General features: G+C 37.4%; 1 protein-coding gene across 1 annotated transcript in view; it reads right to left on the bottom strand.

Annotated features, from left to right (window-relative positions):
• Nucleotides 1-515: 515 nt before the first annotated feature.
• Nucleotides 516-25,118, bottom strand: part of SIPA1L1 (signal induced proliferation associated 1 like 1) — a 206,339-nt gene continuing 181,736 nt past the window's right edge. Inside the window, exons 17-22 of the mRNA XM_063289841.1 lie at nt 24,654-24,819; nt 9,712-9,934; nt 7,907-8,053; nt 5,402-5,516; nt 4,206-4,287; nt 516-2,574 (exon numbers count right to left, since the gene is read on the bottom strand). Coding sequence (XP_063145911.1) covers nt 2,431-2,574; nt 4,206-4,287; nt 5,402-5,516; nt 7,907-8,053; nt 9,712-9,934; nt 24,654-24,819 — 877 coding nt within the window. The 3' untranslated portion in view covers nt 516-2,430. The remainder of the gene's footprint in view (nt 2,575-4,205; nt 4,288-5,401; nt 5,517-7,906; nt 8,054-9,711; nt 9,935-24,653; nt 24,820-25,118) is intronic.

Below are 25,118 nucleotides of genomic sequence, written 5' to 3'. Positions count from 1 at the left end.
CACTCTGTATTAGCTGACTCCCCATCAAGTATTGTGTCCAGTTCTGGACAAACACTCAAAGAAGGGTTCAGAGAAAGTGAAGAAATGTAAAGAAAGGCAATGAAGAAGACCAGAGACAAGAAATGAAGTTCTATGAAGAAAGGTTAAGGTAGCTAAGTATTGTTAGCCTTGAGATGACAGGGGGGGTATATGTTATTCTTCAAATATCTGAAAGGATGTCACATAGGTCAAAACCAGTCCTTTAACATTCCAGAATGCACAGCACAGAATAGAAAATTCCAAATGAATGTTAGAAAAAGTTTCTTAACTAAAAGAGAGCTTGAGAGGGGCAGCAATTATCTAGAGAAATAATGGGCTCTCCTTCACTGAATGTGTTCAAGCAAACACTAGACACACAAATCTAGTGTGAAAAGCCTCTTAATGGTTTTAATTTTTACATTTGTGGATTCTGATGTCAATGATATGGAAGGAATCAGATTTAAAGAATAAAAACAAACATAACATTATTTCTAGAAGAGCTTTTAAAACGAATTTTATTGTCAGAATTTTTTTTACAAGTAGCCTTTTAGAGGCTTCATACAAGAACTCTGTTGCAAAACTCTAATAAATAGTCTGCCCCAAGTCCCAATGTTTTTTAAAAAAAAACTAGAGAAAAAAAAAGTCAGGATGCTTAGAGATCTTAGCAATATTTCCCATTTACAAATTACCTCAGGCATTATATAGATCTCCTTCATACAAGTTACTTGGAGGGGGGAAAAAACAACAACTCAAAGACATTCTAGCAGAAGCACTCCAGAAATACTTTCAAATCAATCCTCTTCAATGGCCCAAATATAATCAGAAATACATCCCAATGGGATTATCACTACAAATTAAGCTTTAGGTCAAAGCAAACCATGTGGGTTTCTACAATTATTAAGAATTATGAAAATGCATATCAAAGAAGGCTAGGAAGACTCAATGGCAATGGTTAAGCATATTTCCAGCAAGGAATGGTAGCTGTAACATAGGAAAGAGGAGAGTTTATGAAACTGACAGACATAGGCTGTTCTTACTAAGTGTGAAAATGTGTAAGGAATCACGGTTGCATGCAGTGGCGATCACAAACTAAAATTCACCATATGTCACTTGAAACAATGTTTAGCAGGCTGCAGTATACACACTTTTCCCTCCCCCCCGCAATATTAAGAGTCCTGCAGGTGTGACATTTTATGGTAAGTTAGCCTCCCACCACACATATTTAACAATAGCCAGTTTTAGTGAAAAATCCATATATAAGATAATCAAGACAAACTAATTTGGTCAAGGAAGGAAGGAAGGAAATTTGCATGCTTTAATAACAGTTGTCCAATTGTCTTTTCATCTGGGGCATTAATTGGAAAACTACTGAAAATCAGTTTATGGCATATTTATGCCAAACAGAGTAAAAGGTGTAGATTTGCATTTTAAACTTCTTTATATATATCTATATATATCTCTATATATCTCTATATATATCAGTAAAGGTGCTAAGAGAATTCTAGCAGCCACTGAGAGCTATCAATAGATAATATCTCAGTCAGCAGGAATTAAGTATTTAAGAAAAATTAATTCAATCATCAGAAGGGACCACTGAAAGAAAGATTCCTAGCTGGGAAAAGACAGAATAATTCTTACAATAGTAGCAATTTTTCCCTTCTCCAGAGAAGGAATATGCATTTAATATATCTACTTTGTGATGTTTATCTCAAGCTCTTCCACCTGAGTGGGGGTACGGCATCAAATTTATATAGATGTGCAAAAACAGAACGGGATAACTTGATGTATCCATACCTTTGTGCTGGCTATACTTTATGCACACAAGCACATGTGTGCACACGTTCTGATATTCTCTGGGCAATGATTCTGTACAACAGGTGTGGAGAGAGCATTCATTAAGAGACACTCAAAACAGTTCACCACCTCTTGCCTGTAGTATATTCAAAACGACAGAAAGGAAGCATTGAAAAAAATATTTGTTTTCTAAAAGTTGTAAGATTTACTAAAGCAGCAAGAATAAAGCAGATTAATCTGAAACTAATACAAAGTAATAAACAGAATTAGAGGCAAATGGACAGTTATTCTGGTCCACTTCCCAAGTACTTTTGTACAGAACAGGTGAAGAGAATGTGCAAAAAATCTAAAGACATTCACATTTTAGTAGTTACATCTTTATTTCCTTTAACATTATTTTTTCTTCTTTTCCTATAAAAGGCATTCAGTGATAGATGATCTGCAATAATTCTGGGTGCTTGCAGATATGTTAAAATGAAACAAAGGAAAATCAAAAAAGGTACCCCTAATATGAAACATATGAAAGTGCTCTGACTGGGTTTTTATAATTTAGGATGGTGTTAAAGCTAAGTCCCACTCCAAAATTTTTTTGCCAATGTGTTTTTTTCATGTGTGCTATTAGCTCATATCAATTGTGTTGAAAACCCATTCAGTGAATTTCTTCAGTTTTTCAGAGGCATTGTGCGATTCCTCTTGTAATCGTAAGTTATCTTCCCGTAAATGTTGTACTTCAGCCTGAAGATTGGCTTTGTCTTCTTTTTCCTGGGAGGTGAATAAAAGACACAAGATATCACATGTGCATTTTACACCATAAGTATTACTGGCATCGTAAATTCAGATGTTTATTATAAAGGCATTCCAAACTGGAACTTCCAGTGGGGACATGGCTGACTGAACAGCTGTGCCGGTGGGCTCAGCAGGTGGAACTGACAACCCAGCAGTTTTTTCAGGCTTGGGCAGGTTTTTCCTGAAGCCCAGGAGTGTTTTTCTGGAAAAAGGAAAACACCTGGAATCACCCCATCTGTCCTCTGGACAGCTGCTTGCAGCCAGAAGATCGCAAACAGCATTTGCGCTCGACTGGTAAGAGCAGCCGGGAGGCTGGGACGTCACCACTTCCAAGCCATGCTGTAGCCTTAAAGGGACACTAAGACTGGCCACCCCAGTTTTAAATCATACAATTTATATTACTTTTAAGTACACGTACCCTAAGAGAGGCTTTCTACAGCAAGGAGAAGCGGGCTCTCTTGGTGCTTATCGTTATTTTTGGGATCAATTAAAAAAAATTCTTTTAAAGTTTTGGACTTCTTTTTCCATCCAAATATTAAGAAGGATTGAGAGTAAATAATTGTCTGTTATTATTTTTGTACTAAATTTGAAGATATTAGCATTTTCCTACATGTTGAATCGGCTGTTTTGAACTTTCATTTTTCTACATTTTTCATTTCTACTTTTCCTGGGGAACTGTCTGCATATCTCACTTTCGCTTATGTACACACATTTCAGAATTCTTTCATATCTTCGACTTTCGCTGGTTAAGCTCCTGATTAAGTGCCATAATCTACTGCTTGAAGCATGGAGGATTTTAACAAACTTTCCAACAAGATTTTAAACAGATTCCTTCTGATTCCTACCAAGTTTTTATTGCAAGGCATTCAGGACATTGTGGAAAATATGAGGTCTAAAATGTGTCAGCTGGTTGGGGATGTCATGTGTCATCTCATTAGTAGCTGAGGTAAAATTGCTCAGACTATAAACACTCCCATGATAGGGTGGCAAAAATTGTCCACTGGAATTTATGCAGAACATTTGGCTTCACTGTTTGCAAAACCTACTGGGACTGTGTCCTGCAAACTGAGGAGTATGGAAATGTTGAGAGATTTCAAAATTCACTTAAAACGTAATACACCAAATATTACTGTTATGGAAAAGAAGAAAGGTTGGTTCACTGATGTGGCAACTCCTGGAGACAGTTGAACTGATGAAAAACTGGGAAAAATATCAAAATATTGTTATTTACAATTGAGGTTGAAAGATTATGGAGGAAAAAAATTAATTATATACCAATTGTAATTGGAGCTCTTAGTGCAATACCCAAAGGATTCACCAAATCATTAGAAATGTTATTTTGCATAATAGCTCTTATTCTGCAAAGTAACTATGCTATTTGGAACAACCTATATTTAAAGGCAAAACCTCCATGACTCTTAGGTCCATGATTAGGACCTGTATCACTGAAGTCAAAACCTAGTTGATGGATGTTGCTTGAGGTGCTCATGGATGTTTCGTGGCTGATCCCTAATATTCTAAAGCCAACTCCAAAAGCAGACTTGTCAAGTGACCAACTGAGAGAAAACCAAACTGAGCCAAGCTGGCACTGAAACAGACATACTTACCTTCTTTAAATCTTCCTGCAGCATTCTTAGCATACTCTCCAGCTGGCTCACTTTAGAAGCAAGAGGAGGAGGAGATTCTTTACTGCAGGAAGGAGGAGACAGAAACGGAGTTCTAAACTTTTCTTAATATTTATTCCTTAATTACTTTATGCCATGGTTTATTTTTTTACTCATAGTTTGGTGTTACATCATAATAAATAAATAATGAAAAGGATCAGCAGGAACAAAAAAAGCTCAGCTGAATTAGATCAAGGGTCTATCTTCTTCAGTGTTCTAATATTAATATCGGCTATTGAAGTTTTCTGAGAAATTTCCAAGCAATGGAATTTCTTAATATAACTTAATAGTTGTTCATAAGAATACACACTCACAAACAACCAATTTAACAAACACTTAATTTCACTTTTTCACTTTCATTTTTTAATAACATAATAACTGATCCTTATCGTCACATACTGTAGTAATGACTGCTCTCAACCTGCTGTATCATGTTAGGCATGGTTATGTTGCATTTGCATTCAGCAAAAGGTGGTTACAGAATGTGAGCAATCTCCTAGTTCTCCAGTCCTTTTATGGCCTGAATGCAGAATTTAGTTCAACAGTAAGTTTATTTCATGCTTAATCAATGTTTATAAAACAAGAAGAATTAGCACTAGCTCTGTGGTGGTAATTATTAATTTCATATTCTATTTTTCACAATAACTAAGGGTAGGAATTTTTAAAATATACTCGGCACATGATGGCAATAGCTTAAGTACTCTACTTTCAGGTTACTTACAAATTTTAGCCCAACCTTTCTAGAGTTGATATTATACCTTTTTAATACCTAAAAGCAGTATCTGTTCTTTGTTGTAAATAGTACATTAAAATATCATTTGTCTAGAACATACATCTCCATCAATTACACAATCACTAAATAAAATGAACTTCAGATTCTTAGATAATCTCTCAGACTTATCACCTAAAATAAATATGCAGAAATGTAGTAAACTCTTCCCTCTTATGATGAATTCACATTTTCAACTTTCCATAAGTCAGAGTGCATATATTCTAAATTTGTATGATTTATTTATTTTTATTTATTTATCAAATTTATCATGGCCCATCTCCCCCACAAGAATTTACAGATTCTATTGCACAACAACAATTTTCTCAGCCTTCTTAAAACAGTCATGATGGTTCAACGTATTACTTACCCAGTGTAAGGCTTCATCTGTGCAGGAAGCTGGTCTTCAGCTTGATCATTACTGGAAGCAACACTGACGGGCCTGTGGTTTTCATCACTAGTAGCAAAAAAGGATGCTCGCTGGACTGGAGAGAAAAAGATAAACGCATATGCCAATTTTCTTTTCATTAGACCATAAAGAGATCATGCTTTACCATGGGAACAAAAACAGGAATATTAGACAAAAAAAAAAAAAACCCAAACAAGGAATTTTCTGTAGCAAAACCAAGAGGGGAGCATCAGCTGAGATGTACTTTGGACTGTACAAACTGCTTCTGATAGCACATGGAAGTACTTTAGGAGGCTGCAAAGAGAAACCGGTGAAGCAGGGCTTATCCCTAAGCTTTGCCCTGAAACTAACTCCATCTGGCTCTTCCTTTGCCTGGAATGCCTTGAGTCTGTCTGGGTAATATACAAAATGCTACTTAGAAATTGGTACTGAAGTTTCATTGTTTCCTCTTCCTTTTTTTTAAAACACTGTAAGCTGTAAACCAAGGAAGTATTTTTTGCAAAAAAACTGATTTTATATAAGCCTCTCTAGGCACATTTTCAACTACAAAAGGATTTACAACTGTTTAAATAAATAAATATAAGTAAATAAAGAAGCTATACTTAATAATGGATGCCAAGTTTCAGAAAGGTAAGACTGAAAATCTAACTACATTTACATTACATTGTGCTGAGTATTACAGTAAAAATATTAATAGTAAAACTAAAATCGGTAACAGGAGTTGAAGATTTACCCCTGGTGTAATTGTGGTAACTACTTTCCCACACTTTTGCCTTTGAGTTATAGTTGGAACCTGCTCTCCTCAGGCCAGGTAATTTCTGGAATCTAATGAACATACAGGTAGTCCTTGTTTAGTGACAACTGGAACTGGCAGCTCTGTCATTAAGTGAAGCAGTTGCTGAGTGGGAAATCACGTGACCACAACTATGTTCTCCTTTCCCCCACTCCCCTGCCCTTTGGAATATTCACCCTGGTGCTGGGATAACGTTTGTATTTACATTCATTGGAGAGGAAGGGATTACAAGAGAGTAACAAGGCACACAATGGGGAATACACACCGAAAGGAATGTAGCCCCGAGCGCACTACGCAAACAGCCTGGTGTATTCCCCATTGTGTACCTAATTACTCTCTTGCAATCCCTTCTTCTCCAATCTCTCTACTCTGAGGGTGGGGTGGGGGGAGAAAAACAACAGGTCAGGAACAGGACAACATGTACTGACTCTAATGGTGACTGAGGGTCAATGAAAAGTTGTAAATGTGGGCATTTGTTGTAAAACCACTTAGAGTCATGTAAAAGTGAGATGGGTGGCTATATAAATCAAATGAATGAATGAATAAATAAACAGTTATATTTTCAGCACTGTCATAACTTCAAACGGTTGCTGAACAAGGCACTTGGTAGGCGAGGTCTACCTGTACTACATATGCAAACCCAATTTGTACAGTCTTTCTCACCAAAAGGGGGAAAAGGTAGACCAGACTGCAAACAGGTTACAGATTATTTTAAAATACACTGAAACAGGGCATGAACAAAAGACTGCATGTCAGCTATACCTTTAATGTGGAGAAACAAGCCACTTCAAACCACTACTGAAACAAACTCCTAGAAATCAGTTTGTGTTGGGACCAGACCAAGAACGACGCTGAGTCAGTGTGTTCTGCACTCTAGTTCTTTATTGTTCTCACCGGATAGACAGAATCTTGCCAGACTAACTAACCTATGGGGTTAGCTATCCTAACTAACCTATGGGGTCAGCTATCCTAACTAACCTATGGGGAAATAACCTGGGAGAGTCTAGGGCAGGGCTACCCTGACTCTCTTTGACCCCCTGCCAAGACTCTCTAGACTGTGAGCCCTCTTACCGGCTTGGAATGCGTTCCTTCCTTCCTGGGAATCAGTGGCAGTGCCGAATTCCACCACAGTTTGATATTTCAGTAAATCATAGGTAAGATTAATCACAGTCCAACAGAAGTAAAAGCTTCTACCTCACATTTACAATTGAGCTAATGTTTTTTCTTTAACAAGACACCAGCATATTTAGAAACTTTACTCTATGTGAACTAAAGCCAAAGCCACAAAAAGAAAACGTAACTGATATATAAGTTCGTGTATTTAGAGAACATGAGTTCCCAAACTACTTCGGTGACACCTTTCAGCTGTGATCAAAATGTAAGTTCTGTGTTCCTTTTACACTTTCTGGCCTCGTGGCAAGCGGTTGTGTTTTGCAACCATGCATTTCTGCAAATGCAATTGTAGAATTCATAGTGAAACAACAGAGATTTAATTCAGTAACACTAATAATAACTGAAGCATATAAATAAAGAAAGCGAACAGCATTTCAGCAATTGGTCATCAATGCAGATGAATTTGGGTTTCAGAGCTGAAAATACTAAGCAGTGATATAAACAACAAATAAAAACTCATAAGCTGGTGTGTGAACATCGTAAATAATGCAAACTCCTACCTTCAAAGGCTTTGGCAGCATCTACCAAATTTGACCAGTCTAAATCTGAAGCTGAATCAGGCAAGGGCATGAGCCCTGGATCTGGCATTGGCAGCCTTCTCTGCTCCTGGATATCTGTGAGGGAGCTGTCAGAGGCAGAGAACTCTCCTAAACCACAAGGGGTGGAAAAAGAGAAAAAAAGGAGCAGTTAAGCAAACAATATTTCATAATTGTATTTGTATTTTTAGGTATTTATATTGAACTGTTTTAGTGATTGCTATTTTTATTTGTAAGCCACCCAGAATCGTCGTACATGAGATGGGCAGCAAAGAAATTTAAGAAACTAACAAACAACCCTGTTCTTCATTAGAAGACAGAATCGAGACAGAATGGGATTGTTCTATTTCAGATGAAACAAATCTTCAAGTTGGCCTTGCCTTCTACTGAAAAACAATGACCCCTCAAGGATATGTTTCCCCCACTCTGCCAATCAGAAAAAGATCAGCAAATTTCTAAATCCCAAGGCACCACTGAGTTATATGCCAGGTTTGCTTTGTTGTCCTACAAATGTTACCAAATGACCTTACTGTAAGGCATCCCATTTATTGTTAAAAGATTATTAAAAATGGACAAGTTGATTCTTGATTCAAGTATGTTTGACAATTCAGGCAAGGCTATTTCAAAGTTATATATTTAGCATTTTGAAATAAACAGCTTTTTTCCAATTGCTTGATCAAATTGTTTCAATAGACCAAGGCTCTAAAGAACTCTAAAATAAAGGCCACAACCATCCCAAAATAAAGTAAATTCATTACCATTTATTCCATTTAGCTTTTCTGTTGAAATCAATGATAATTAAGAGCAATTTACTTTAAGTGGATAGTGCAGTAATAGTAAAAAAAAAATAGTAGCAGTAACAATAATAATGATGTATAGTAGCTTACTATCTTACTCTGAAGATAGTAAGCTACTATATTAATGAACAGGCGTAATAAACTTTTTCAGTACTTTTATCAAACTTGTAAAAAGAAATATCAGCCAGTTTAGAGAGTAAACAAGATGACCTTGACAGAGGTAAGCAGGCTCCACTGCCTAGGCAACAGGAGCTAAAGTATTTTTAAAGTCCAGAATGTCCAGACAGATACCTCCATAATTCACTGAATTATAAGAAGGATGAGGAGGTACAGCACAATCAGACGTGCAAAATTCTGTTATTACAGCCAATAAAAGTACTTGAAGACAACATGTAGAACTGATTTCATGGTCTGGTCTACCTAGCAGGGCTCATAGTCACTCTGTTGACCTATCAATAGGGCAAGTAAGGGGAACTACACAACCGATATTAAAGACTGTAGTTCTTAAAGGATTTCTAAAGCATGTAGAACACTCATAAGCAATTTAGAATCTTATAAGCCAAGCCAAGCACCTTCAGTTGTGATCCTAGGCAACAATGTGTCAAGCAGCATTCCTTTGAAAAAGAATATTCAATATTCCAAATAACCTAAAGCAGTAATAATTAAAGGTAGCTCAATAAATTACAGTATTCTAAATTCCAAGGTTATACAAGCAATGAATAATAAATGCCAATTTGGATTTGTCCATAAATGTAAATGCAGGTTATGAATATTAAGTTAACCTTAGGCATGAAAGCCAGTTGGATGACTTTGGGCTTGTCATTCTTTCTCAGCTCAAGAGGGTTGTTGCTGTGGGGAAAATAGGAGGCAGGAGCATTATGTGTGCCACTTTGAGTAGTACGAAATAAAGGTGGGATATCATAACAACCATGTAAACAAAAACAGTTAGTTTAGATGTAGCATCTTACTTACCATGTAAGGATTTCATTCCCAGTGTGTACGATGGCCTTCTTAGTGGTAACGACTTGGGGAGAGAAGGGTATGTACTGGTGAAAAGAACATCATTTGGTAGAGCTTGGTCCAGAAGAGAAGCTCGTGAGGGGAAGAAATGTTCTCTTTGACTGCTATAAATACTCTCATCTGATAGAGTTCGCTGCAAGGCACGCCTTGAAATAGGAGTGCTAGGGAACGAAGACTGAAAGAACAACAACACAAGTCAAGAACGCGTAACACTCCCTTTAAAAACGAGCCACTCTTCATGCAATGTTTTATATCATGGATTGGCTTCAGAATGATTTCTAGGGGTGCAGGTAATCTGCACCAATTAAATGCTTACTATGAGAATTATTTTTATCCTGCACTGTAGAAAAATGTATTGGGAAAGTCTCTATCAACATATTGGAAAAGTGTAAAAATGTAGTTTTTAGTGATATTCTCATGTTTCTGACAACAATATGGTATCCTAATTTCTTGAAAGGCAACTGGGGCTGCTTAAATAAAGGAGGCAGCTTTATTATTCTATGGCATTTCAAAAAAAGTACATGTTTCACAGATGGGAGAAAGAAAATGTGCCTTTCCCAAAAAACTAAAAGCATTTTAGCAGACTCAGAATCCACAAAAGGTAGGACACTCCCTTAGGGGAAACAGGTTTATGCATGCACACCTGTACCTGTTGGACAAGTCTGACACTTTTTAAAAAACAATTAATTGGGCATTTCTGCACTTAAGTGCTGACACAGCTCCCTCTTCCTCCTCCTGCTGATATTCTGTCTCCGAGAATATACTGTGAAATAACAATTTATTGCTGTAATTATCCCATTTTAAAAAAAATGTAGCTTATTATTTCATGGTGCAGTAAAATCTGGCCCTTCAGTTTCAAAATGTAAGTTCAATTAAATTGTGACCACATAATGAAACTGATGAGTTGAACTGTCTTTTTTGCTGATCTCCAATGACTTGGCTGTGCTACGACAACTCTTTCAGCCTAGTTGTAGGTATGCTTAGTTAGATGTGAGTTTTGAGATACTTCCCTTATTAGGCATCCTTGGGATTATAGTGTTATTTGAATTGGTTTTTTTCACCTGCTCAGAAGTTAATGATAAAAATGACTTCTAGAGGAAGTATGGCGAACTGAAGATGACTATGAAAGTGGAGCTGACAACCACGGCAAGGACAAGGGACCCATGAATAGACTGGTTCCTTGGAACCTCCTGAGAGGACAGGAGATTGCCGACATGTGCTCTGGACAGCTGCTCCACATGAGGAGACTGCAGGACTGTGGGTTTCTGTGGGTTTCAGCACTGGGAGACGAAGGGATTAGCTATCTTGCTCGCAACCATGGCAATGCCTTTTAAGGGATACTAAGTTCACAAACCTCACTTTCTAATCACTTTCAGAAATTGCCTATAAACCATTTTAAAGCTATTCGAGACCTTGGGAATGACAAGTTTGAAAAGTCTTCAATTCTGAACAAAATAAAAAATTATTATAAACTTAAGAACTTAAAGAATTTGAAATACACAGTAAAAAGCTAAATAAGATTTTGATCTTAGAAAGTTATAAACAGATTAAGGGTCCAGATAAATTTGGAATATTGAAACTTTTACAATAAGACTTTGGAATTAATTATAAAGAACAAACAGCTTCTCGTGGGAAATAGATCTGTTTTGGGTTTTGGAAGACGTAACAGAGATAAGAAATTTTATGATTTAAAAACTAGACATTAGAGGAAACTAAAGATTTTAGGTAGAGAAAAGAATGCCAATATTCTATTAGTTCCTGTAGCCTTCAGATTTGATAATGATTAGCGGGGTCACTCAAAGCATGAAGTTCATCCCAGCTGCCCAACTACAGCAAGAAGGCACCTATATTGGGCAGCAGGGATATACAAAGATGCTGGAGGTCTTTAGTGACAGCAGCAAAGGCATCATTTCATACTGCGTGGGAGAAAGGAATGATAAATCACTCCTGTATTTTACCAAGAAAAGCCCATAGACAAGAAGCTAACAGACTGACTGCCTCAATATATTCCTCTTGGTGAAAAGCTATGTATCTCTTGGCCCTTTATATCTAGAATTCTTCAAAAGCTTTTATTTCTTTTGAATGGCTATGATGATTCAGGTCCTTTCCACTTGGTACTGAAATTGTCAGCTAAAATTAAAGAGTTAAATCCAGGAAGAAAAAGTAATTTTCACCAGTAATTTAGGATATTACGCCTTATCAGAGTTTCAAGTCTAATTATGCCAGCTTCTTGAAGAAGGACCACATTTGGGACATTGGAATATTTGAAATATTTTTCTCAAAAATGTGGATTGTATATAGACTCCAAAACTACACTGTTATTGCAGGGCCCTGAGTGCCAAACTGCATTTGAGCTTTAGCTATAAATAATAATTTAATTTCTACTGGAATATATAACATATCTCTAAATCAATAAAAGCCTGGAATTGATTTCTAAGAATTTTCAAAACATAGTTTAGATGTGCCATCTAATTTTGACTACCAGGGGCATGAATAATTATACCAGGTATTTCAATATTTTTTGCTATTCTAGCCTTCAGATATTGACTTTAAAGTCCTTGGCAAAGGTAAGTCATTCGGTCTTATTGTAGCTTAATTATAAAGCTTCCTCTCTGCAAAAAACGGCAAGAGAATGCAAAGCTGGTCTTAGACAAAGAGGAGTCTGTGTCATCAGCATATAGAAATGTTGCGTTTATATGCCACTTTGGGGGATTGTGGGCCAAATTATTTAAAGCTGAGACCAGTATATTTATATATAAATTTAACAATAAGGGTGCCAAACAGTCCTGCCTAACACCTTTCTCAGTCAGAATTTATTTAGTATGATAGCCTTCTCCACTGTATCATATCCCCAAATTCTCATAGAGTTTATACAGTAATAAAAGCAAATGCTTGTTGATAGAAGACGCCTTCATTCTAAGCTATAACCATGCTCTGGAGATTGAATCAAAGGCTGACCTAAAGTCTACAAAGGCTGCATACAGAGCTGATCCTTGTTTAGATGTAGACTTTTCAACCAAATACAGTAAGATTAAAGCTTGGTCTATATGAGAACATTTGCCCTAAATCCAGCTTGCTCTTTTGACAAAATATGTAGTGACTCAAATCAATTCAAGAATTTTTCACTTGTGTCTTGTATACGTCTTAATTATTACATTCAAAAGGCTAATAGTGTAATAAATGGCAGGTATATCCCTTCTACTACTTCTTTTTTTTTTAAAAAGGAAACTCTTATAGCTATCTCCCATTCCTTAGGAACTCTTCACAATAAAACCAATATATGGAAGAAAATGAAGCAGCTGCTGCTGCTGCTCCTGCTATCCTGATGTCTACCAATCTAAACTGCTGTAAATAACTTTAGCTATTGCAAAATAATTATTCAGGATCTTACCAGCTGTAACCTGTTTGGATGGAGAGGCAATTTCTTCCATTCTAGTGTCCATTCTGAAACAAAGCTTATTTCAAGCTCTAAATCAGTTAGAGGTGACTCTTTTCCTGAGTTTTAAAGGCAGTGATCTAGCACTTTGTAATCTGCCTGGAAAAGAAATGGCAGCCAGTGCAATGCTAAGCATGTGCAAGGTGATCTCTTTGTGTTTACTTTGAAGACTAATTTAGCTGCCAAGGACTGAAACTGGCTGAAGATGCTGGACCAGAGAGGCAGCCCACATAAGTAAAGTCAAATTTAGAGGTTTCCACCATGTACACCATGTTTTAAGGTCATTATTTTTTTAAAAAGAGACAAAAATTGATGTATTAAATGAAGCTGGTAAAACGGGCTCCTAGCTTGATCAGGGAAACTAGAGTGAAATTTGGTTCCAGAAGCACACTCAAACTGTGAAACTGCTTTACCTGGGACACTATAATCCCTTTCAAAACAGGCAGATCTGCCATTGTTCTGGAATTATGTTCCCTCACAATGAGCACCTCTGTCTTGTATGCATTCACTTTCAGTTTATTATCCCTCACCCAATCCAGTACTGACTTCAGAAAGCTATTCAAGGGAGCCACATAATGTCCTGAAGATATTGCACAGAAATATATCGGGGTACCATCAACATCCAATTCTGAATTGCCTGTGGTTGCAGGTAGGTCAGAGACAGAATGGAGCCATATTATACCTCCCATTGCATGGAGCAACTGCTGCCAAGAGACACTATCTGAAATCTACCTGACAGCCAGAAATTGAACTACTGCAAAGCTGTGCCTCCTATTTCCAAATTTCTCAGTACAGTACAATGATTGACTGTAGTAAAAGCTGCTGAGAGCTCAAGAAGAACCAATGGAGTCACATTTCCTCTGTCAATCCTCAAAGTTTAACTTGCAGACCAACCAAGGCAGTCTCAACCCTGTAGCCTGCCCTGAAGCCTGTCTGAAATGGGTTGAGATAATCTCATTCCTCCACAAGTAACTGCAATTAGGAAGCCACCAGTCTCTTAATCACCTTACCAACCAAGGAAGGTTAGAGACTGGCCTATAATTGCTCACCCCTGAGAGATCCAAGAAAGGCTTAAGAAAACATTTAATAATTTCCTCCTTGACATCTTGTCCTCTTTAAAAGAGGCATTTATGATGTTAATTAAAGCCTATTGGCTAGAAATTAGAAGCCAAGTTGGGCAAGATCCAGAGAACAAGTGGTGTGCTTCAAATATCTTGAAAAGTGGAAAAATCTAAAACTTTCTTGGCTAGGACTTATCATGACAGTGAACATGAACATACTACCCAAGATGAACTTCTTATTTCAAAAGGCGCCAATTCCAGTCTCAGACAAAACCTTGCAGGAACAGTCAACGGATTTATATGGAATGGGGAAAAAACAAGAGTAAGATTTAAAATTTTGCAAGTTTCAAAAGATAGAGGTGGCCTTGCATTTCTTAATCTGTAATTATATACTTGGCTGGAAGCACTGTGTGTGCCACGAACTCAGATCCTGAGCAAGGCGAACACCAAACCCTGAAATTCGCAGGGGTTTGCAAAGAATGGTTACAGTAAGCTGCTGACGGGCGGTGGCACGGAAAACTCTTGGCTTGGTTGTGCTGCTGAGAGAAACGGGAGCTCTCAATGCTGGATGCTAGGTACTGGCTGCCGGGCTTGGGTGATGCCGATTCCTTAAAAACAGTGGGTGCGAAGATCCCTCTCTCAGAAGTCAAGCTGGGTGCTGCTTCCTCTTCGAGCTCAGATGCCACTTCTGAGGCCGGTAAGGAGTCTTCTTCTGACGCTGCAGGTCCTGAGGAGTGGTTGTCTCCAGCAGCTTGCTGTCTGTGCTGCTGCCATTTATCCTGTTCCTTGTCACGCTTGGAGTCTCCTGCAGCCAATTGGGCTGCCTTCTCCTTCGCACGCTTTTCAGCACGTCTCTGGCACGCACTGATTGGCATATTCAAATCCCCCTCCAGATATCGCCCAATCAGCATTGTGGAGTCTTCCCGCTCTGCTGGGTTGTGCTGGAGTTTCGTTTCTCCAAATCCAGCATGGTAAGTTTCTAGTTCCTCCTGACTCGGAAAGTGAAACCGAATCCGAGTCAGAGGGAGGCCTGGTCCTGACAGTTCCTTGCAGTTTTCTTGGAGCTGTCGCACAGTGAAAATCAAACCCACTGTCCCCCTGGAAGGGCAAAAGCCATTTTGAGTTTCAGGGAGGATGTCTTCTGATATAGATAGGAGATGAATCCTTGCGAGGATTTTACCTGCCGTAGCTAGAAGGGAGATGCCTTGATAGTTTCTGCAGTCTGTCCTATCACCCTTTTTAAAAAGAGTGATAATTATGGCATCCTTAAAATCTGCTGGAATCTCCTCCCTCATCCAGATGTTATCGATGAGCTTGTGAAGTTGTTGTGTAAGTGCAAGCCCGCCTTCTTTAAAATACTCAGTAGGAATCCCATCAGGTCTGCTAGCTTTACTATTTTTCATTTGATTAGTGGCTTTTCTAACTTCCTCTCAACTAGGGGGTACTGCAAGTTCATCTCTTACTTGTTTTTACAGGATTTGCAAGAAGACTTCATCAGCCACAGTACAGTGATGGTTTAGGAGATTGTAGTAATGCTCTTTCCAGAACAGTGAAATAGACTCTTTGTCCTTTAGAAGTTTGACACCAGTACAACAGTGATAACAGTACAACAATGAGAATTATGGAAAAAATAAATAAAATTTACTCCAAGTTATAATTTAAGGGAAAATTGGTACAAAATGTTTTACAGATAGTATATAACTCCATCAAAAATTAACCCAGTAGACAAATCATATAACAATAAATGCTGGAAATGTCATAACAAAGAAATAACATTTATGCGGTGGCTATCTTAAAAAAAAACCCACCTCAGAAGTACTGAAAAAAATACATCAAAATAATCAGAAAATCCTAAAAACTGAAACCATAAATATTTTTAATTATAATCCCAGAAAACATAAATAACAAATATCACAATTGTCTAAGATATATGCTGACAGCTGCGAGAACAAATCTAGCACAACATTGGGAAAGACAAGCATTGCCAATAATATGAAACTGGGAGACCAAAATTGGAGAATATTCAGCATTGGCAAAATTGACACTATATATTCATAACAGTAGTCTAACCAAATTTAAACAAGCACAACTCCTTTATATACTACACATTACACAGAAGGGCAAATTTAGACATGTGGAATATGTTTTTTAAGAAAAAAGTTATGAGACCAATCAAAACTAGAGATGAATGGACTGAAATAGGTACTAGTAATAATCTTCCTTTTGAAGAATTTTATTAAATTTGAAACAAAGATAAAAACTACAAAAAAGCAAAAAAAACCACAAAAAGAAAAAAATGAAAACAGTGTGAAACACAGGAAAAAAGAATTTTGAAGATTAAATAAAGAAGTGACTTCCAACTTTCAACAGCAAGAATATACAGCAATTTCCATAATCAATCCCTTACTCTATATCAAACCAAGATCACATTATTTCTATAAATCCTTCCATTAGCACATATACAAATCACTAATGCAGTTGCTCCTTTCCCTTATATAAAAAAAGAAAAAATATATACAAATTTCTAAATCAACTTCCCTCTCCCATAAAACATTTCTTTAGTTATTTCCTTCCTACCACTATTCTATATATTTCTGTCCACTATAATAAAAATCAAATTATAAAAACATAAATTCTCTACTTTTATAATTAGTAATACTACAGAAATCTTAATCCTATTAAACCTAAAAACCAAGCAATTATTATTATACCTTATAGATACCTTATAAATCTTACAAATCAAACAAACCTTAAAAAAAGTCCAATAGATGTTAAACCAAATCATTAAAAAGAAATGAAATCATAACCACCTCATTATCAATCCAATTATACATTCTTAAATTTTTGCCCCACTTCAAAATATACTAAGACATTTACGTATCTCCCTATTACACCCAAAGCATTTTTCCTGCAAAAATCGAACAGCCCAACTGCCCCCCTTAAAAACTCCAGCTTCTCAGCAAAAAAACCCTCCCACAAAGCAGATTCTCTTCTCTCCCAAGACATTCCCTCAGAAAGCCATAACAATCCCTCAGAAAAACAACTCTCCTTGTAATCTGCAGCTTAGATTGTCGCTTTAACCCCTTCAGCACCAAAATGTAGTCTTTGTCTGGCATTACTTCAGTCTCACTGTCAGTAGAAAGATCTCCTTCCTTGTCAAAATCTTCATCTTCTTCCATAACATCTTTGGACAGATGACACACTTTAGAAATAATATCTTCCCCAGTGTCCCGAATATTCTGTAGAATAGCCTGACAGCAATCTGAAAAGATCTCTTTGTAGGTCTGCTCAGGCTCACCACAGGACTCTGAAAAAGCCTCCTTGAAATCGTCCATGTTTCAGGCAATAGATTATGGTGCCCCCTAGATACTTGACTCGGGCAGATAGGAGTTAATGAGTTAATGAAGAACATCTGAGTGAAACAGGAGAAAGTATGCTATCAAGCAGCTCTCAAAGAAAGCAAACAGAGGGCTAAAGATTCAAAACAGCAAATTCAACATGAAGGAAAATATTAAATCCTTCAAATTCAGTACAAAAATAATAACAGGGAGGCAATTATTTATTCTCAGTTCTCCTTAGTCTTTGAATGGGAAAACAAGCCAAAACTTAAAAGATTTTAAAGTTTAATCCAGAAATAATGATAAGCCCCAAGAGACTCCACTTCTTACTGTAGAAAGCCTCTCTTAGGGTACAAAAACTTCTATAAAAAAAGTAAATTGGGTGCTTTAGAATGAAGGGGCTGGACTTAATGTCCCTTTAAATGCAGCGCAGCTTGGAAATGGTGAAATCCCAGCCTTCCGGCAAAGTCTTACCCGTGATCGCGCATGCTGTCCACAATCTCTTGGCTGTAACTTGCTGTCTAGAGGACGAATGGGTCAATTCCAAGCGTTTTCCTTAATCTGGAAAAATGCTCTGGGCTACAGGAAAAACCAGCCTGAGCCTGAAAAAACTGCCATGATGCCAGTTCTGCCTGCGGAGCTCGCGGGCACAGCTGCTCAGTCTGCCATATTCCCACTGGAAGTCCCTAGTAATAATCTTCAATGTTCAATGTAAAGTATAAACATCTAGACTGTGATCAGCAGTTGGGGAAACAAACAGAAGGGAAGGGAATAATATGTCACGAGAAAATTGTCCCATGTTTTTTATTTATATTTAGTAGTTGTTTCTCTTTGTTTTATCCTATTGTCATTAACTAATGTAGACTTTCTTCCTCTTGTATTTCACTTGTAACAATAAAAATATCTTTTTTTAAAAAGTGGCATGCTTCAAGCAGTCTGTTGATGTTCTGGTTATCACAAGTTGAAATACAACAATGTAAGAGAAGCTAGTGGATACTATGTACTGTAGTTGACTCTATAAAAAATGACATCAAGACTGCCTAAATAAGATTTTATTCACAGCAAAATCAATGAAGTATCTACCTAGGAGAAACTGGGTTCATATTGGCCTACCTGTCTCTCCCAGTCAGGTTTGGGAAACCAAATTGACATAAGCCAATATTGAGACATAAGTCAATTGAAATAAGTCATAAGACCATATTGACATAAGCAAATATTGAGATATACGTAAGTCAATTGACATAAATCAATAAAAGACATAAGCCAAATTGGCTTTCTCATCTATAATCAAATAGAGATCAAATTATAATCTTTATTTTATTTTGGACCAACCTGGCATTACAGAGGAGCAAGATCAGATTTTTTAAGGGGCTGGAGCCACTCTTCAAGGCTGAGAATTTACAAAACCATTTGGAAGGGGAATAGTTCTTAAATTTCTGATCTTTCTGCCTCTATAATGGCCTGCCAATACCAAATTTTCCATTTCCTGCCATTAGTGTGATTGCTGCCCAAAATGCATTATATATAGTATTATATATCCATTATATATAATTACACTGTATATAGCACAATCCTATATATGTCTACTAGAGTTGTGAAATGCTCTAGAGCACTAAGGGTGCAAAGATAGCACCCGTAACTCCTTAAAGCATATCTGTCTTTTCAGGGATCAGACGGTAGCTATGCAATCCCAGAAAAAAGATGTTGCTGCTTTAACTACCTAAGAAAGTTGTTATTATCATGTTTCCACATGCTTCACATCATCTTTTCTGGAACTGAATTCAAAGCACTGTACAGTCCAAATGTATATTAAAATATATATATATTGAGTTCAGTGAGGTTTTCTTCTAAGAGAAAAGGTACAGAAATAGAGTCAGGACCAGAAATATTGGAACAAGGATAACTGTTTTGGCATTTGGCCTCTGTACACCACCATATTAAAGTTGAAAGGAAACACACCCAGCTGGGAGCGAAGTCAGGACTTTCAGCTATAATTCAAGGGGTTTGACAAAAGTGGGGCACTAACCATTCAGGAAGTACAGCCAGTGGCATACACACACACCCATCATTGGTGGCTCATAAGTAATGAAATGAATGGCTGTCAAGCAGCTGCATGGCCAAGTGGGGCCTGTTTCCTGGGCACCCCGTGGCCAATCAAGCAGATAAAAGGCTGGAGGTGGTTCTGAGTGTTACATTTGCATTTGGTAGCTGCTCCCTGGAACTCTCAACATGAGGTCCAAAGAGGTGTCCATGCGAGTGAAGGAGGCCATCATTAGGCTGAGAAAACAAAATAAACCCATCAGAGAGATAGCAAAAACATTGGGAGTGGTCAATACAACAGTTTGGAACATCCTGAAAAAGAAGAAATTAACAGCAAAAGGCCTGGAAGACCATGGAAAACAACTAAAGTGGATGACTGCAGAATTCTGCTCATGGTGAAGAGGAACCCTTTCATAACATCTAGCCAGGGCAAGAACGCTCCTGAGGAGGTAGGCATGTCATTGTCAACATCTACAGTCAAGAGACAGCTTTATGAATGTAAATGCAGAGGCTTCACAACAAGGTGCAAATCACTGGTAACCCTCAATAACAGAAAGGCCAGATTAGACTTTGCCGGCAAACACCTCAAAAAGCCTGCCCAGTTCTGGAATAAGATTCTTTGGACTGATGAAGCCAAGATTAACTTGCACCAGAATGATGGGAAGAGAAAAGTATGGAGAAGGAAAGGAACAGCTCATGATCCAAAGCATACCACATCATCTGTCAAACATGGTGGAGGCAGTGTTATGGCATGGGCATGTATGGCTGCCAATGGAACTGGGTCACTGGTGTTTATTGATGACCTGACTGCTGATAAAAGCAGCAGGATGAATCCTGAAGTGTACAGGGCTATACTTTAGGCTCAGCCACATGCTGCCAAACTGATAGGATGCCACTTCATATTGCAGATGGATAATGACCCAAAACATACAGCAAAAGCTATCCAAGAGTTTCTCAAGGCAAAGAAGTGGGATGTTCTTCAGTGGCCCAGTCAGTCACCTGATCTCAACCCAATAGAGCATGCTTTTCACTGACTGAAGACAAGGCTGAAGGCAGAAAGACCCACAAACAAGCAGCAGCTGAAGGCAGCTGCTGTAAAGGCCTGGCAAAGCATCTCGAGGGAGGAAACTCAGCATTGGTCATGTCCATGGGTTCCAGACTTCAGGCAGTCATTGACTGCAAAGGATTTTCATCCAGGTATTAAAGGCGATCCTCATGTTTGTAATGATGTTGGTTTGTTCCATTACTTATGAGCCACCAATGATGGGTGTGTGTGTATGTCACTGGCTGTACTTCCTGAATGGTTAGTGCCCCACTTTTGTCAAACCCCTTGAATTACAGCTGAAAGTCCTGACTTCGCTCCCATCTGGGTGTGTTTCCTTTCAACTTCAATGTGGTGGTGCACAGAGGCCAAATGCCAAAACAGTTATCCTTGTTCCAATATTTCTGGTCCTGACTGTATAGCCATTGTTGCATAAAATAATTTCAGCAGGTCCTAAATCTTATTCGACATCAGTATTTAATTCACTTGTAGCCTATTCCTGTATAAGTTCATACAGGAATGAGATATCAGAGATTCAAAGCCTTAAAATATTTTTATGATCTTTATTTACTATATTACTTAGATAATGAATAGAATAGCACACTACTCCATACTTCTTCCTTATCAGTTATTTCTTTATCAATAGTGTGTGTGTATGTATGTGTGTGTATGTATGTATGTGTTTGTGTTTGTGTGTGTGTGTGTGTGTGTGTGTGTGTGTGTATGCATGCATGCATGCATGCATGCCCCAGAAGTATTTGTTTTTATTACTATGACTTGAATGTTTTTAGTCTGTACTGGATACAGGAATCCCATAGAATAAAATGATCATTATTGGTGCAAAATGTCATGATTTGGGAGGTCTCTAAAATACACTAAAAAGCTTTCTATTTGCTATAGCAAAGGCTTTTTGCAATAGCATAATATTGGCCCTTGCATGTTATATAATGCTATGAACATTTATATCTCTGAATACAGCATTAGCAAAATTCTCAATGATCAGTGCGAAATATTAAGTGTTACATAATTAGGAAGCATATTCACCTAGACATCCACCAACTGAATTCGTAATAAGAATTAACCTCAAAATCAGATCCTTACTAAATAATTTGACACTACAAAATGTATTCAAAATTATATGCTTCAATTTTTAAGACGTATTATTAATTACAGTCTTCAAATAATTTTTGAAGCACTGAAATGTGACGGAATATAAACTAACAGGATTTTCTAAAAAAGGAAATATTTTTCTTTAGAAAGGAAAACTAAGCCATATATATCTTTACTTTGCCTTGTCTAAAAATATGGATTGAGACTGCTCTTTCAACTATAGGTAGTCCTTGATTAATGACGATAATTGGCACTGGAATCTTGGTCATTGAGTGAAGCAGTTGTTAAGTGAGATGCTCACATGACTGTTTCACTCAACAACCGCAATCCCAGCACTCCCAGTTGCAGTTGTTAAGCAATCTCCTGGGTCATTAAACCGACAGAGCGAAAGCTGCCTGCCAAAGGATTTCTGCTCCACTCCGGAGCTGAAATCTTCCCAGCAGGCAGCCCTTTCGCTCTCAAACATTCTTCAGGATTTGAGCTCTGTTCCTGCAGCCTCCTGAAGGGTTTCCCCTCCCTTCCATGCACGGAGGAGAAATCCTTTGTGGGGCTGCAGGAACGAAGCTGAAATCTTCAGGATTTGAGCTCTGTTCCCACAGCCCACTGAAGGGTTTTTCCTCCCTTCCGTACCCACTGCTTGCAACCTTCCCTGCCGGCTTCCCCATTGACTTTCTGGGGAAGTCAGCAGAGAAGATTGCAAATGGCGATCACGTGATTGTGGGGCGCTTGGCAACTGGTCATAAATGCGAGCCGCTTGCCAAGCGCCTGAAATGCAGTTACGTGATCACGGTGGGAGGGCAGTGTGATGTTTTACAATGTCCAGAAGTGCTTTATGGGTCATAAAGCACCCTTTCCAAGGCTTTCATAACTTTGAATAGTCATTAAGCAACCAATCATTAAGTGAGGTCTACCTGTACATGTATTCAGCAAAGGTTAGATGGACAAGTATCCATATTTGGTAGACAATCAGCTTATCATATTGTTCCTACAGTAGAACAAAATCTTGTAAAAGTCCTTATCTACTGAAATGTGGCTGAGTTAAAAAGAAAAAAGGAGGAGGGGAGAGGAACTTCATAAACTTTTTTTGTAAGTTGCAAAAAGTCTTCTTCCTTGGCCATTTTTATTCTTCCTCCTCCTCTCCTCAAGATTCTTCCAATAGAAGATGGGGAAAAAGGGGAAATCAAAAGGGAAAAAAACAGTACCTTTTCCAGAGGACAGCTAATCTTTCCCAAGGACAGACAGACTTACTTCCCTTATTTATTAAGAGGAAGCATATTCAAAGAAAGGCTAGCAATAGTAGTAATGTCATGCATTTGGCAGGGCATTTGTTTTACTGCAAGCAATCATCTATCATCTAAATTGGAAGAATGATATTGATTACAAAGATTTCCAACAGACATGTACTAGCCACTACTGCAATAATCAATCATTCAAATTAATAGGGGTTTTATGGAAAGGATAACAGCTTGTTTGACAAGTTATGAAAGGGATGTTTATCATTCCCTTTGCAAAGCCAGTAAACAACTGTGGGAGGGATGCTGGAATCCTTCCTTACAGTAATTTTCTTTCAAGGCAACACTGAAAAATAATCTGTATACTGTATAATTTTTTCATACTTACAAGTTTTAATAAGCCTCTTTGGGTTTTGACAAGCAAAGAAAGAAGTTACATGTGCCCACCTTTGCAGGGTTGCTGTGGAAACTATTTAGTCTCTGACAAGCATGAAATGTTAAGCAGTGGTTTTCAGCACAGAGTTCTCAGAAATCTGGACATTTTCTTCAATATTATTCATTAGAACCTTTAAGATTGTTTAGACATTAGTACTTCTGTAGAATCCAAGAACTGTTCTTAGTTTATATATGTAACCACCCCAAAATCTGGAAAACCATTTAAGAAATTAGGCACAGATACAGTAGAAAAGTTCTACTAACTATCAGCATGCCATTCCCAAGTGCTCTGATCAGAAAAATGGACGAGCTGATCAATTAAATGAAATGTGGAAATTAACATTCCATTAACACTAGTAGCTCTCACACCTGAAATCACTTTTCCATAAAAGATTGTATGCTGTACAAATGTAGCTGCAAATGTACTAAAATTACATCTTTCCTAAGACGTATTATGAAAAAAACTAAAAAGGTCAAAGGTCAAAATATGGGACTACTAGTAAAATGACTACTCATGAGGTGAATTCGGACATTGTCAGAGGTATTGCACTGTTCTTGCTTCTACAGATCAGAAGGTTTCTAGGAGATACTGATTAGATTTTGTCATATGAAATATTCTTTAAAACTGAAATATTATAGTTCATTCCTATTCTCCGTGGTATCAGAATTAGAATTCAGCAAATTTCAGATTCAGGTTTTATTCAAGTATGCACTAGCAACTTTATTACTTGTATTCCTCCTGTCAGCAAAACTGACTTAGCAACTGAATAAGCATAATCAGCAATCAACAGAGAAACTGACTTTTCTCCAGAGAAATACATACAAAATGCAGTACTGTGAATTGAGTCCTGAAAATGATTTGGAGATCAGTGTAATTCTTTCATAAAGTTAAATGTTTAATCTGTGGCAAGATCTAGTTAACATCTCAGCCAGCATTTTCTGAACTAAGCAATTAATTACAAGAAATATCAGTTGAACTGATAAGGCAAGAGGAGCAGAACTGTACCCTTTTATTCAATAATCTATATCATGCTTTTTAATAATCAAATAGACCCAACAAGCCATAAAAGCATTCTATTTCATACTGTTGAGAACAAGAATTTAGCTATGAATTTAGCTATATCTCATATGAACTACAGCTAGCTTATCTTTGAATCTATTTCTCAGCACAACCCCATTTTATAATTCTTTAACACATACCTTAAAGTTTTTCTGAGACTCAGGTGTTGGGCTGTCTAGATCTATTAGCTTCTTCAACTCTTCTTCAATATTTGACTTAGATGCTCGCTTTGGTGAGGCTCGCAGATCTCTGGCTGATGCACGCAACCTAGGATGTGCCATTTCATTACCATCACTCTGATGTCGCCTTAAAAGAAAAGAAATGCATCTTTACAAAACAAAGGAACAATGCTTCTAACATGTCTGTTTATTTAGAGTGGATGGGAAGTGAATATTTGGATAGCTGGAAAAAGTGAGGTTATTTAGTATTAATAATTATTAATAATTATTATTTAGTATTAATAAATAAGGATAATATTTACAAGAAAAAATAGTTATACTTACCTTTCTGTGCCTCAATAATAAGCTCATAATAACAACAGAAAACCGAGCCACATCACCATCAGAAGGCTTTCACAATACCTTCAACACTTAAAGAGACTGAAA

The sequence above is a fragment of the Candoia aspera genome, chromosome 1, assembly GCF_035149785.1.
Source record: "Candoia aspera isolate rCanAsp1 chromosome 1, rCanAsp1.hap2, whole genome shotgun sequence".
NCBI classification, from domain to species: Eukaryota; Metazoa; Chordata; class Lepidosauria; order Squamata; family Boidae; genus Candoia; species Candoia aspera.
Note: the sequence above shows the minus strand (reverse complement) of the source record. Positions and strands in the feature narration are given on the sequence as shown.